The following is a 13,331-nucleotide window of genomic DNA, read 5'->3' as shown; positions in this document are numbered from 1 at the left end:
AAATCTGTCCCTACATTTCTCTGTACTATATGAAAAGCCTTCATGTCCCGGTTGTGTGTGTGTGTGTGTGTGTGTGTGTGTGTGTGTACCCTTAGAGCTGATAAAATATCCAGAAATAGAACATACTGAATAATTTCTCTCTCTTTTCATCGTTCCCCCTCTCTCTCTTTTCATCGTTCCCCCTCTCTCTTTTCATCGTTCCCCCTCTCTCTCTTCATCGTTCCCCCTCTCTCTTTTTCATCGTTCCCCCTCTCTCTCTTTTCATCGTTCCCCCTCTCTCTCTTTTCATCGTTCCCCCTCTCTCTCTTTTCAACGTTCCCCCTCTCTCTTTTTCAACGTTCCCCCTCTCTCTCTTTTCATCGTTCCCCCTCTCTCTCTTTTCATCGTTCCCCCTCTCTCTCTTTTTCATCGTTCCCCCTCTCTCTTTTCTCTCTCTCTCTTCATCGTTCCCCCTCTCTCTCTCTTCATCGTTCCCCCCTCTCTCTCTTTCATCGTTCCCCCCTCTCTCTTTTCATCGTTCCCCCTCTCTCTTTTTCATCGTTCCCCCTCTCTCTTTTTCATCGTTCCCCCTCTCTCTCTTTTCATCGTTCCCCCTCTCTCTTTTTCATCGTTCCCCCTCTCTCTCTTTTCATCGTTCCCCCTCTCTCTCTTTTCATCATTCCCCCTCTCTCTCTTTTCATCGTTCCCCCTCTCTCTCTTTTCATCGTTCCCCCTCTCTCTCTCTCTTCATCGTTCCCCCTCTCTCTCTCTCTTCATCGTTCCCGCTCTCTCTCTTTTCCCCTTGCATGATGAATATTTGAAGGTGGCTATGGGAGTGGTTGTTTTCTACTGTAAACTCTGACTGCCTAAGGAGAGACCCGGTCGGACACAGAGAACACTACTGTAAACTCTGACTGCCTAAGGAGAGACCCGGTCGGACACAGAGAACACTACTGATGGATTGATGTGCTGATTGACCGTGGCACTTTGTGTCAATACCACTATTTAAAAACAGAAGACACACAACACTTTAGAGTAGGATTCAAATACGCGTAGAGTGTGTACAGTATGTAGTACAGTGTGTACAGTATGTATAACAGTGTGTGCAGTGTGTACAGTATGTAGTATAGTGTGTACAGTATGTAGTATAGTGTGTACAGTATGTAGAACAGTGTGTACAGTATGTAGAACAGTGTGTACAGTATGTAGAACAGTGTGTACAGTATGTAGTACAGTATGTAGTACAGTGTGTACAGTATGTAGTACAGTGTGTACAGTATGTAGTACAGTGTGTTCAGTATGTAGTACAGTGTGTACAGTATGTAGTACAGTGTGTACAGTATGTAGTACAGTATGTAGTACAGTGTGTACAGTATGTAGTACCGTGTGTACAGTGTGTACAGAATGTAGTACAGTGTGTACAGTATGTAGTACAGTGTGTACAGTATGTAGTACAGTGTGTACAGTATGTAGAACAGTGTGTACAGTGTACAGTGTGTACAGTATGTAGTACAGTGTGTACAGTATGTAGTACAGTGTGTACAGTATGTAGTATAGTGTGTACAGTGTGTAGTACAGTGTGTACAGTGTGTACAGTATGTAGTACAGTGTGTACAGTGTGTACAGTATGTAGTACAGTGTGTACAGTATGTAGTACAGTGTGTACAGTATGTAGTACAGTGTGTACAGTGTGTACAGTATGTAGTACAGTGTGTACAGTATGTAGTACAGTGTGTACAGTGTGTACAGTATGTACATTATGTAGTACAGTGTGTACAGTATGCAGAACAGTGTGTACAGTGTGTACATTATGCAGTACAGTGTGTACAGTGTGTACAGTATGTAGTACAGTGTGTACAGTATGCAGAACAGTGTGTACAGTATGTAGTACAGTGTGTACAGTATGTAGTACAGTGTGTACCGTATGTAGTACAGTGTGTACAGTATGTAGTACAGTGTGTACCGTATGTAGTACAGTGTGTACCGTATGTAGGACAGTGTGTACAGTATGTAGTACAGTGTGTACAGTATGTAGTACAGTGTGTACAGTGTGTACAGTATGTACAGTATGTAGTACAGTGTGTACAGTATGTAGTACAGTGTGTACAGTATGTAGTACAGTGTGTACAGTATGTAGTACAGTGTGTACAGTATGTAGTACAGTGTGTACCGTATGTAGTACAGTGTGTACAGTATGTAGTACAGTGTGTACCGTATGTAGTACAGTGTGTACCGTATGTAGTACAGTGTGTACAGTATGTAGTACAGTGTGTACCGTATGTAGTACAGTGTGTACCGTATGTAGTACAGTGTGTACCGTATGTAGTACAGTGTGTACAGTATGTAGTACAGTGTGTACAGTATGTAGTACAGTGTGTACATGACATGCTTGTGGTCTGTGCGTCTCTGATGATCATCGGTCAACTAAATAAAGGAAAGTGGAAACTGTTATTAGGGAAAGGTGCAGGTCTTAATCAAACAGAGATTCGATTGGGATTTTGAGCTGTGGAAAGAACACCACTCCTTTACCTAATCTCACCTGTCTTCTACAGCTTTCTTTCCCCTCTCTCTCCCACCCTTCCTCTCTCTCTCCCACCCACCCATCCCTCTCTCTCTCCCTCCCCCTTCCTTTTCTGTGGAAAAACTTTAAAGATAGTTATCTCTTCACCTACCATGAGTCATGATGCTGAGGACACACACACACAAGCTGGCACACACACAATACCTGGCAGTGTGTTCATTAAGCCCTCCTCCCCCGAGGCTACACGCTCCACTTACCCACAATGCACCCCTCACCCAGGCCTCACTGGGTCAATTAGCCTGATATCAATAATAACTTCAGTGTGAGAGAGACAGGATTATGTCAATAATGATATGCCTCTCCTCTCCTTAGCCTCCTGTCCTTAGCCTCCTGTCCTTAGCCTCCTGTCCTTAGCCCTCTCTCCTCTCCTTAGCCTCCTGTCCTTAGCCCTCTCCTCTCCTTAGCCTCCTCTCCACTCCCCTCTCCTCTCCTCTCCGCTCCCCTCTCCTCTCCTTAGCCTCCTCTCCTCTCCTTAGCCTCCTCTCCTCTCCTTAGCCTCCTCTCCTCTCCCCTCCCTCTCCTCTCCGCTCCCCTCTCCTCTCCTTACTTAGCCTCCTCTCCTCTCCTTAGCCTCCTCTCCTCTCCTTGGCTTCCACTCCCCTCCCTCTCCGCTCCCCTCTCCTCTCCTTAGCCTCTTCTCCTCTCCTTAGCCTCTTCTCCTCTCCTTAGCCTCCTCTCCTCTCCTTAGCCTCCTCTCCGCTCCCCTCCTCTCCTTAGCCACCTCTCCTCTCCTCTCCTTAGCCTCCTCTCCTGTCCTCTCCTTAGCCTCCTCTCCTCTCCTTAGCCTCCTCTCCGCTCCGCTCTCCTCTCCTTAGCCTCCTGTCCTTAGCCTCCTGTCCTTAGCCCTCTCTCCTCTCCTTAGCCTCCTCTCCACTCCCCTTTCCTCTCCGCTCCCCTCTCCTCTCCTTAGCCTCCTGTCCTTAGCCCTCTCTCCTCTCCTTATCCTCCTCTCCACTCCCCTCTCCTCTCCGCTCCCCTCTCCTCTCTTAGCCTCCTCTCCTCTCCTTAGCCTCCTCTCCACTCCCTCTCCTCTCCGCTCCCCTCTCCTCTCCTTACTTAGCCTCCTCTCCTCTCCTTAGCCTCTTCTCCTCTCCTTGGCCTCCACTCCCCTCTCCTCTCCGCTCCCCTCTCCTCTCCTTAGCCTCTTCTCCTCTCCTTAGCCTCCTCTCCTCTCCTTAGCCTCCTCTCCGCTCCCCTCTCCTCTCCTTAGCCACCTCTCCTCTCCTCTCCTTAGCCTCCTCTCCTGTCCTCTCCTTAGCCTCCTCTCCGCTCCGCTCTCCTCTCCTTAGCCTCCTGTCCTTAGCCTCCTGTCCTTAGCCCTCTCTCCTCTCCTTAGCCTCCTCTCCACTCCCCTTTCCTCTCCGCTCCCCTCTCCTCTCCTTAGCCTCCTGTCCTTAGCCCTCTCTCCTCTCCTTATCCTCCTCTCCACTCCACTCTCCTCTCCTTAGCCTCCTCTCCTCTCCTTAGCCTCCTGTCCTTAGCCCTCTCTCCTCTCCTTAGCCTCCTCTCCGCTCCCCTCTCCTCTCCTTTGCCTCCTGTCCTTAGCCCTCTCTCCTCTCCTTTGCCTCCTCTCCTCTCCTTAGCCTCCTCTCCACTCCCCTCTCCGCTCACCTCTCCTCTCCTTAGCCTCCTCTCCTTAACCTCCTCTCCGATCCCCTCTCCTCTCCTTAGCCTCCTCTCCTCTCCTTAGCCTCCTCTCCTCTCCTTAGCTTCCTCCCCGCACCCCTCTCCTCTCCTTAGCCTCCTCTCCTCTCCTTAGCCTCCTCTCCTCTCCTTAGCCTCCTCTCCTCTCCTTAGCTTCCTCTCCGCACCCCTCTCCTCTCCTTAGCCTCCTCTCCTCTCCTTAGCCTCCTCTCCTCTCCTTAGCCTCCTCTCCTCTCCTTAGCCTCCTCTCCTCTCCGTAGCCTCCTCTCCACTCCCCTCTCCTCTCCGCCCCCTCCCTCTCCTTAGCCTCCTCTCCTCTCCTTTAGCCTCCTCTCCTCTCCTTAGCCTCCTCTCCGCTCCCCTCTCCTGTCCTTACCCTCCTGTCCTTAGCCTCCTCTCCACTCCCCTCTCCGCTCCCCTCTCCTCTCCTTAGCCTCCTCTCCTCTCCGCTCCCCCTCTCCTCTCTTAGCCTCCTCTCCTCTCCTTAGCCTCCTCTCCACTCCCTCTCTCTCCTCTCCGCTCCCCTCTCCTCTCCTTACTTAGCCTCCTCTCCTCTCCTTAGCCTCCTCTCCTCTCCTTGGCCTCCACTCCCCTCTCCTCTCCTCTCCGCTCCCCTCTCCTCTCCTTAGCCTTTTCTCCTCTCCTTAGCCTCCTCTCCTCTCCTTAGCCTCCTCTCCGCTCCCCTCTCCTCTCCTTAGCCACCTCTCCTCTCCTCTCCTTAGCCTCCTCTCCTGTCCTCTCCTTAGCCTCCTCTTCTCTCCCTTAGCCTCCGCTCCGCTCTCCTCTCCTTAGCCTCCTGTCCTTAGCCCTCTCTCCGCTCCTTAGCCTCCTCTCCACTCCCCTCTCCTCTCCTTAGCCTCCTGTCCTCTCCTTAGCCTCCTGTCCTTAGCCCTCTCTCCTCTCCTTAGCCTCCTCTCCGCTCCCCTCTCCTCTCCTTAGCCTCATGTCCTTAGCCCTCTCTCTCACCTATGCCTCCTCTCCTCTCCTTCGCCTCCTCTCCTCTCCTTAGCCTCCTCCCACTCCCCTCTCCGCTCACCTCTCCTCTCCTTAGCCTCCTCTCCTCTCCTTAGCCTCCTCTCCTTAGCCTCCTCTCCGCTCCCCTCTCCTCTCCGCTCCCCTCTCCTCTCCTTAGCCTCCTCTCCTCCCTCTCCTTAGCCTCCTCTCCTCTCCTTAGCCTCCTCTCCTCTCCTTAGCCTCCTCTCCGCTCCCCTCTCCTCTCCTTAGCCTCCTCTCCTCTCCGCCCCTCCCTCTCCTTAGCCTCCTCTCCTCTCCTTAGCCTCCTCTCCTCTCCTTAGCCTCCTCTCCGCTCCCCTCTCCTCTCCTTAGCCTCCTGTCCTTAGCCCTCTCTCCTGTCCTTAGCCTCCTCTCCACTCCCCTCTCCGCTCCCCTCTCCTCTCCTTAGCCTCCTCTCCTCTCCTTAGCCTCCTCTCCTCTCCTTAGCCTCCTCTCCACTCCCCTCTCCTCTCCGCCCCCTCCCCTCTCCTTAGCCTCCTCTCCTCTCCTTAGCCTCCTCTCCTCTCCTTATCCTCCTCTCCGCTCCCCTCTCCTGTCCTTACCCTCCTGTCCTGTCCTTATCCTCCTCTCCCACTCCCTCTCCTCTCCTTAGCCTCCTCTCCTCTCCTTAGCCTCCTGTCCTTAGCCTCTCTCTCCTCTCCTTAGCCTCCTCTCCGCTCCCCTCTCCTCTCCTTTGCCTCCTGTCCTTAGCCCTCTCTCCTCTCCTTTGCCTCCTCTCCTCTCCTTAGCCTCCTCTCCACTCCCCTCTCCGCTCACCTCTCCTCTCCTTAGCCTCCTCTCCTTAACCTCCTCTCCGATCCCCTCTCCTCTCCTTAGCCTCCTCTCCTCTCCTTAGCCTCCTCTCCTCTCCTTAGCTTCCTCCCCCGCACCCCTCTCCTCTCCTTAGCCTCCTCTCCTCTCCTTAGCCTCCTCTCCTCTCCTTAGCCTCCTCTCCTCTCCTTAGCTTCCTCTCCGCACCCCTCTCCTCTCCTTAGCCTCCTCTCCTCTCCTTAGCCTCCTCTCCTCTCCTTAGCCTCCTCTCCTCTCCTTAGCCTCCTCTCCTCTCCTTAGCCTCCTCTCCACTCCCCTCTCCTCTCCGCCCCCTCCTCTCCTTAGCCTCCTCTCCTCTCCTTAGCCTCCTCTCCTCTCCTTAGCCTCCTCTCCGCTCCCTCTCCTGTCCTTACCCTCCTGTCCTTAGCCTCCTCTCCACTCCCCTCTCCGCTCCCCTCTCCTCCTCTCCTTAGCCTCCTCTCCTCTCCGCTCCCCTCTCCTCTCTTAGCCTCCTCTCCTCTCCTTAGCCTCCTCTCCACTCCCTCTCCTCTCCGCTCCCCTCTCCTCTCCTTACTTAGCCTCCTCTCCTCTCCTTAGCCTCCTCTCCTCTCCTTGGCCTCCACTCCCCTCTCCTCTCCTCTCCGCTCCCCTCTCCTCTCCTTAGCCTTTTCTCCTCTCCTTAGCCTCCTCTCCTCTCCTTAGCCTCCTCTCCGCTCCCCTCTCCTCTCCTTAGCCACCTCTCCTCTCCTCTCCTTAGCCTCCTCTCCTGTCCTCTCCTTAGCCTCCTCTTCTCTCCTTAGCCTCCGCTCCGCTCTCCTCTCCTTAGCCTCCTGTCCTTAGCCCTCTCTCCGCTCCTTAGCCTCCTCTCCACTCCCCTCTCCTCTCCTTAGCCTCCTGTCCTCTCCTTAGCCTCCTGTCCTTAGCCCTCTCTCCTCTCCTTAGCCTCCTCTCCGCTCCCCTCTCCTCTCCTTAGCCTCATGTCCTTAGCCCTCTCTCCTCACCTATGCCTCCTCTCCTCTCCTTCGCCTCCTCTCCTCTCCTTAGCCTCCTCTCCACTCCCCTCTCCGCTCACCTCTCTCTCCTTAGCCTCCTCCCTCTCCTTAGCCTCCTCTCCTTAGCCTCCTCTCCGCTCCCCTCTCCTCTCCGCCCCCTCTCCTCTCCTTAGCCTCCTCCCTCTCCTCTCCTTAGCCTCCTCTCCTCTCCTTAGCCTCCTCTCCTCTCCTTAGCCTCCTCTCCGCTCCCCTCTCCTCTCCTTAGCCTCCTCTCCTCTCCGCCCCCTCCCTCCTTAGCCTCCTCTCTCTCCTTAGCCTCCTCTCCTCTCCTTAGCCTCCTCTCCGCTCCCCTCTCCTCTCCTTAGCCTCCTGTCCTTAGCCCTCTCTCCTGTCCTTAGCCCCTCTCCACTCCCTCTCCGCTCCCCTCTCCTCTCCCTTAGCCTCCTCTCCTCTCCTTAGCCTCCTCTCCTCCTTAGCCTCCTCTCCTCTCCTTAGCCTCCTCTCCGCTCCCCTCTCCTCTCCTTAGCCTCCTCCCTCTCCGCCCCCTCCCCTCTCCTTAGCCTCCTCTCCTCTCCTTAGCCTCCTCTCCTCTCCTTAGCCTCCTCTCCCTCCCCTCTCCTCTCCTTAGCCTCCTGTCCTTAGCCCTCTCTCCTGTCCTTAGCCTCCTCTCCACTCCCCTCTCCTCCCCTCTCCTCTCCTTAGCCTCCTCCTTAGCCTCCTGTCCTTAGCCTCCTCTCCTTAGCCTCCTCTCCTCTCTCCTCCCCTCTCCTCTCCTTAGCCTCCTGTCCTTAGCCCTCTCTCCTCTCCTTAGCCTCCTCTCCACTCCCCTCTCCGTTCCCTCTCCTCTCCTTAGCCTCCTCTCCTTAGCCTCCTCTCCGCTCCCCTCTCCTCTCCTTAGCCTCCTGTCCTTAGCCCTCTCTCCTCTCCTTAGCCTCCTCTCCACTCCCCTCTCCGCTCCCCTCCTCTCCTTAGCCTCCTGTCCTTAGCCCTCTCTCCTCTCCTTAGCCTCCTCTCCACTCCCCTCTCCTTAGCCTCCTCTCCTTAGCCTCCTCTCAGCTCCCCTCTCCTCTCCTCTCCTTAGCCTCCTGTCCTTAGCCCTCTCTCCTCTCCTTAGCCTCCTCTCCACTCCCCTCTCTGCTCCCCTCTCCTCTCCTTAGCCTCCTCTCCTTAGCCTCCTCTCCTTAGCCTCCTCTCCTTAGCCTCCTCTCAGCTCCCCTCTCCTCTCCTTAGCCTCCTCTCCTCCCCTTAGCCTCCTCTCCACTCCTCTCTGTAGCCTCTCCTCTCTCTCTGTCTCTCTCTCTTTCTCTGTAAATCTCTTGTTGTTTGACCTCCAGAGCTGCTGGAGCGAGACACTGATTTGCTGAACCTGCCTCTTCAGCTCTCACTGCGGACTGTGTGTGTGTATGTGGGTCTGTGCATGCCTCCATGTGTTTACGTGTGCATATTTGTGCACGTCTCATCTTTAGAGTATATACTATACACAGCCTGTGTAGCTCCAGAGCACGGGCCTGGATTATGCTGCTCTGCCTGCTGCTCTGTCCGCTCAGGGCTCACCATGGCTGGGTTGGGCTGCTAGGATAATCCCAGGCTTCAGGCCCAGAGGTATATGGAGAGAGACTGGCTCTTTGATGCCCGGGGAATTATATAGGATAGAGAGGGGAGGATGTTTGGGTTCTATGAGAAGGTTGGGGGCTTGGTGTGTGTAGCTGGGGAGGGGAGGATGTTTGGGTTCTATGAGGAGGTTGGGGGGCTTGGTGTGTGTAGCTGTGGAGGGGAGGATGTTTGGGTTCTATAAGGAGGTTGGGGGCTTGGTATGTGTAGCTGTGGAGGGGAGGATGTTTGGGTTCTATGAGGAGGTTGGGGGCTTGGTGTGTGTAGTTGTGGAGGGGAGGATGTTTGGGTTCTATGAGGAGGTTGGGGGGCTTGGTGTGTGTAGCTGGGGAGGGGAGGATGTTTGGGTTCTATGAGGAGGTTGGGGGGCATGGTGTGTGTAGCTGGGGAGGGGAGGATGTTTGGGTTCTATGAGGAGGTTGGGGGCTTGGTGTGTGTAGCTGTGGAGGGGAGGATGTTTGCGTTCTATGAGGAGGTTGGGGGCTTGGTGTGTGTAGCTGTGGAGGGGAGGATGTTTGGGTTCTATGAGGAGGTTGGGAGGCTTGGTGTGTGTAGCTGGGGAGGGAGGATGTTTGGGTTCTATGAGGAGGTTGGGGGGCTTGGTGTGTAGCAGTGGAGAGGAGGATGTTTGGGTTCTATGAGGAGGTTGGGAGGCTTGGTGTGTGTAGCTGGGGAGGGGAGGATGTTTGGGTTCTATGAGGAGGTTGGGGGGCTTGGTGTGTGTAGCTGGGGAGGGGAGGATGTTTACATTTTGGAACGTGTGAGGCAGATGTGTCAACCTGTGTTTTTTACATGTATATGTAGAGAGGAGAGTGGTGTGTATTTGTACGTGTGTGTTTGGCACAATATGCAAACAGTATGCATGTCTTAGACTGGGGAGGGAGGATGTTTAGACTTTTGGAACGTATGCATGTCTTAGATGTGTCAACCTGTGTTTTTCTTAGACTGGGTAGTCCGTGTATATGTAGAGAGGAGAAACAGTGGTGTCTTAGATTTCCCTGCATACTGCAAACAGTATGTGTATGCATGTCTTAGACTGGGTAGTCCTGCATGCAAAACAGTATGCATGTCTTAGACTGGGTAGTCCCTGCATACTGCAAACAGTATGCATGTCTTAGACTGGGTAGTCCCTGCATACTGCAAACAGTATGCATGTCTTAGACTGGGTAGTCCCTGCATACTGCAAACAGTATGCATGTCTTAGACTGGGTAGTCCCTGCATACTGCAAACAGTATGCATGTCTTAGACTGGGTAGTCCCTGCATACTGCAAACAGTATGCATGTCTTAGACTGGGTAGTCCCTGCATACTGCAAACAGTATGCATGTCTTAGACTGGGTAGTCCCTGCATACTGCAAACAGTATGCATGTCCTAGACTGGGTAGTCCGTGAATACTGCAAACAGTATGCATGTCTTAGACTGGGTAGTCCGTGCAGGAGAGGAGGGAGGGAGAAAGTGGTTTCCTCTCATCTTTCCCTCCTCTGGGGAAGGTTGCTGTGGTCATGGAAATGGGGAAAAATAGCCTCCAACCTTCAGTCATTCTGTCCATCCCATCACCCACTTACCCCCTCACCCCTAGCAGGACAATGCTCACTTCTTCTCCTCTCCTGATGTGTGTGTGTTGGCCACTGTATGTTGGACAGCCAGGCCTGTTGCTAGGCTACGGACAGGAAGTGTCCTGCATAGTAAATGTATCTGAGGGGATCTGTGTAATGGAGTTGGCAGTGGACGCACACACACACACACACAAATATACACACACACACTCGTCAACTGGTTGGTGCTATGAGGCTTGAGACAGCAGATCTAGGTCAGGAAGGCAGGCGAGAACAACAAATTAACGAATGAAAAAAGGAACGACGCTTTACATTCTGAATGAGTTGACTTAGGGAAGAGAAGGGCTTTCCTTGCTATGAGAGTTGACACACACACACCCCACCAACGTGTGTGTGTGTGTGTGTGTTGGTGTGGACTTTGAGGTCAATAGACTGCTGTATTCTGGTAATTCTATTGTTTTTGTCAAACAAAGAGTCTTTTGTAGTTGTGGAATTGGGGCAGAGTGATCCTAAAATAAAAAAATGTCTCCAAGAACGTGTGGTGTGTGTGTGTGTGTGTGTGTGTGTGTGTGTGTGTGTGTGTGTGTGTGTGTGTGTGTGTGTGTGTGTGTGTGTGTGTGTGTGTGTGTGTGTGTGTGTGTGTGTGTGTGTGGGTGAAACTTATGGACTCTACTGTAGCCTGTATGAGTCAGAATGGTAGCTCATTGGCCTGTGACTAGTCATTGCTTAATTCCCCACATCCTCTCCTTCTCTCTTTCCCTCCCCTTCCCTTCCTCCCCCCTCCCCTTCCCTCCTCCCCTTCCCCCTTCCCTCCTCCCCTCCTCCCCTTCCCTCCTCCCCTCCTCCCCTTCCCTCCTTCCCTCCTCCCCCCCCTCCCCTCCTCCCCTTCCCCCCTTCCCTTCCTCCTCCCTCCCTTTCCCTCCTCCCCTTCCCCCTTCCCTCCCCTCCCTTTCCTCCTCCCCTTCCCCTTCCCTCCTCCCCCCCCCTTTCCTCCTCCCCTTCCCCCTTCCCTCCTCCCCTTCCCCCCCCTTCCCTCCTCCCCTTCCCTTCCCTCCTCCCCTCATATGATGCAAAACGGGTCACACAGGGATGACTTCTCTATTTTGAAAGTTACATATCTTGAAAACGTGATTGCTGACAAGACAAACTTTTTGAGACTATGTCAACAATGGACTAATGAAACAAATACCTAAAGATAGTTTTAGGGAGGAACTTTCCTTTAATCTTAGGTCATTAACTAATTATCTTCTATCTGTCTCAGGGTCGTCATGTCAAGACAGGGCAACTTGCGGCCATCAAGGTCATGGATGTCACCGGGGTAAGTCTCACACACACACACACACACACATACACACACACACACACACATTCTAAGGTGCATATGTGTGTGAAATTTTTTTTATGTGTGTGTGTTCCAGGATGAGGAAGAGGAGATTAAAGCAGAGATCAACATGTTGAAGAAGTACAGCCACCATCGGAACATTGCCACCTACTACGGTGCCTTCGTCAAGAAGAACCCTCCTGGCATCGACGACCAGCTATGGGTATGTGTGTGTGTGTGTGTGTTTGCATCCATGTGTGCCTGCGTGAGTATGTGCACAGGTGTGTGTGTGTGGTAACCTTTCTCTCTCTCTCTCTCTTTGTCTCTCTCTCTCTTTGTCTCTCTCTTTGTCTCTCTTTGTCTCTCTCTTTGTCTGTCTCTCTCTCTCTTTGTCTCTCTCTCTTTGTCTCTCTCTCTTTGTCTCTCTCTCTCTTTGTCTCTCTCTTTGTCTCTCTCTTTGTCTCTCTCTTTGTCTCTCTCTTTGTTTCTCTCTTTGTCTCTCTCTCTTTCTCTCTTTGTCTCTCTCTTTGTCTCTTTGTCTCTCTCTTTGTCTCTTTCTCTCTTTCTCTTTCTCTCTCTCTTTGTCTCTCTCTCTCTCTCTCTGTCTTTCTCTTTGTCTCTCTCTCTTTGTCTCTCTTTCTCTTTCTCTCTTTGTCTCTCTCTTTGTCTCTTTCTCGCTCTCTTTGTCTCTCTCTGTCTCTTTCTTTGTCTCTCTCTCTTTCTCTCTTTGTCTCTCTCTTTCTCTCTTTCTCTCTTTGTCTCTCTTTCTTTCTCTCTCTCTTTCTCTCTTTGTCTCTCTCTCTCTTTGTCTCTCTCTCTCTTTCTCTCTCTCTTTCTCTCTTTGTATCTCTCTCTCTCTTTGTCTCTCTCTTTGTCTCTCTCTTTCTCTCTCTCTTTGTCTCTCTCTCTCTCTCTCTTTGTCTCTCTCTCTTTGTCTCTCTCTCTCTCTCTCTCTCTCTCTCTCTGTCTCTGTAGTTGGTGATGGAGTTCTGTGGGGCGGGTTCAATAACAGATCTGATTAAGAACACCAAGGGGAACTCACTAAAGGAGGAGTGGACTGCCTACATCTGCAGAGAGATCCTCAGGGTCAGTATTGCTAATATTTAGTGCTGAGAGATTAACCAACATTTTGGTTAGTCAACAACTTGTTGACTAACATGAGTTCAATTATTGAAATGACATTTCTAGGTATCTCTAACTGAAATACATGATCTAAGTGATTGATAGTTGGTATTCAGCGGTCATAAAACTATGCCTTATTTACTTTGAAGAACTACGAATCAAATCCAAATCAAATCAAATGTATTTATATAGCCCTTCGTACATCAGCTGATATCTCAAAGTGCTGTACAGAAACAGCCTAAAACCCCAAACAGCAAGCAATGCAGGTGTAGAAGCACGGTGGCTAGGAAAACCTCCCTAGAAAGGCCAAAACCTAGGAAGAAACCTAGAGAGGAACCAGGCTATGAGGGGTGGCCAGTCCTCTTCTGGCTGTGCCGGGTGGAGATTATAACCGAACATGGCCAAGATGTTCAAATGTTCATAAATGACCAGCATGGTCCAATAATAATAAGGCAGAACAGTTGAAACTGGAGCAGCAGCACGGCCAGGTGGACTGGGGACAGCAAGGAGTCATCATGTCAGGTAGTCCTGGGGCATGGTCCTAGGGCTCAATTCCAGGAAAGAAAGAGAGAAGGAGAGAATTAGAGGACGCACACTTAGATTCACACAGGACACCGGATAGGACAGGAGAAGTACTCCAGATATAACAAACTGTCCCTAGCCCCCCGACACAAACTACTGCAGCATAAATACTGGAGGTTGACACAGGAGGGGTCAGGAGACACTGTGGCCCCATCCGATGACACCCTCGGACAGGGCC

The 13,331-nt window shown here is 52.3% G+C and overlaps 1 protein-coding gene across 6 annotated transcripts in view; it reads left to right on the top strand.

Moving 5' to 3' along the window:
- LOC112242494 (TRAF2 and NCK-interacting protein kinase-like) overlaps positions 1-13,331 on the top strand; it is a 52,607-nt gene that overhangs the window by 13,783 nt on the left and 25,493 nt on the right. For all 6 annotated transcript variants that reach the window (XM_042296851.1, XM_042296850.1, XM_042296853.1 and 3 more), the window contains exons 3-5: positions 11,390-11,446; positions 11,547-11,672; positions 12,425-12,535. In XM_042296851.1, the coding sequence (XP_042152785.1) occupies positions 11,390-11,446; positions 11,547-11,672; positions 12,425-12,535 (294 nt within the window). The remainder of the gene's footprint in view (positions 1-11,389; positions 11,447-11,546; positions 11,673-12,424; positions 12,536-13,331) is intronic.

Source organism: Oncorhynchus tshawytscha, linkage group LG14, assembly GCF_018296145.1.
Source record: "Oncorhynchus tshawytscha isolate Ot180627B linkage group LG14, Otsh_v2.0, whole genome shotgun sequence".
Taxonomy (NCBI): Eukaryota; Metazoa; Chordata; class Actinopteri; order Salmoniformes; family Salmonidae; genus Oncorhynchus; species Oncorhynchus tshawytscha.
This window is presented reverse-complemented; position numbering and strand designations above follow the sequence as displayed.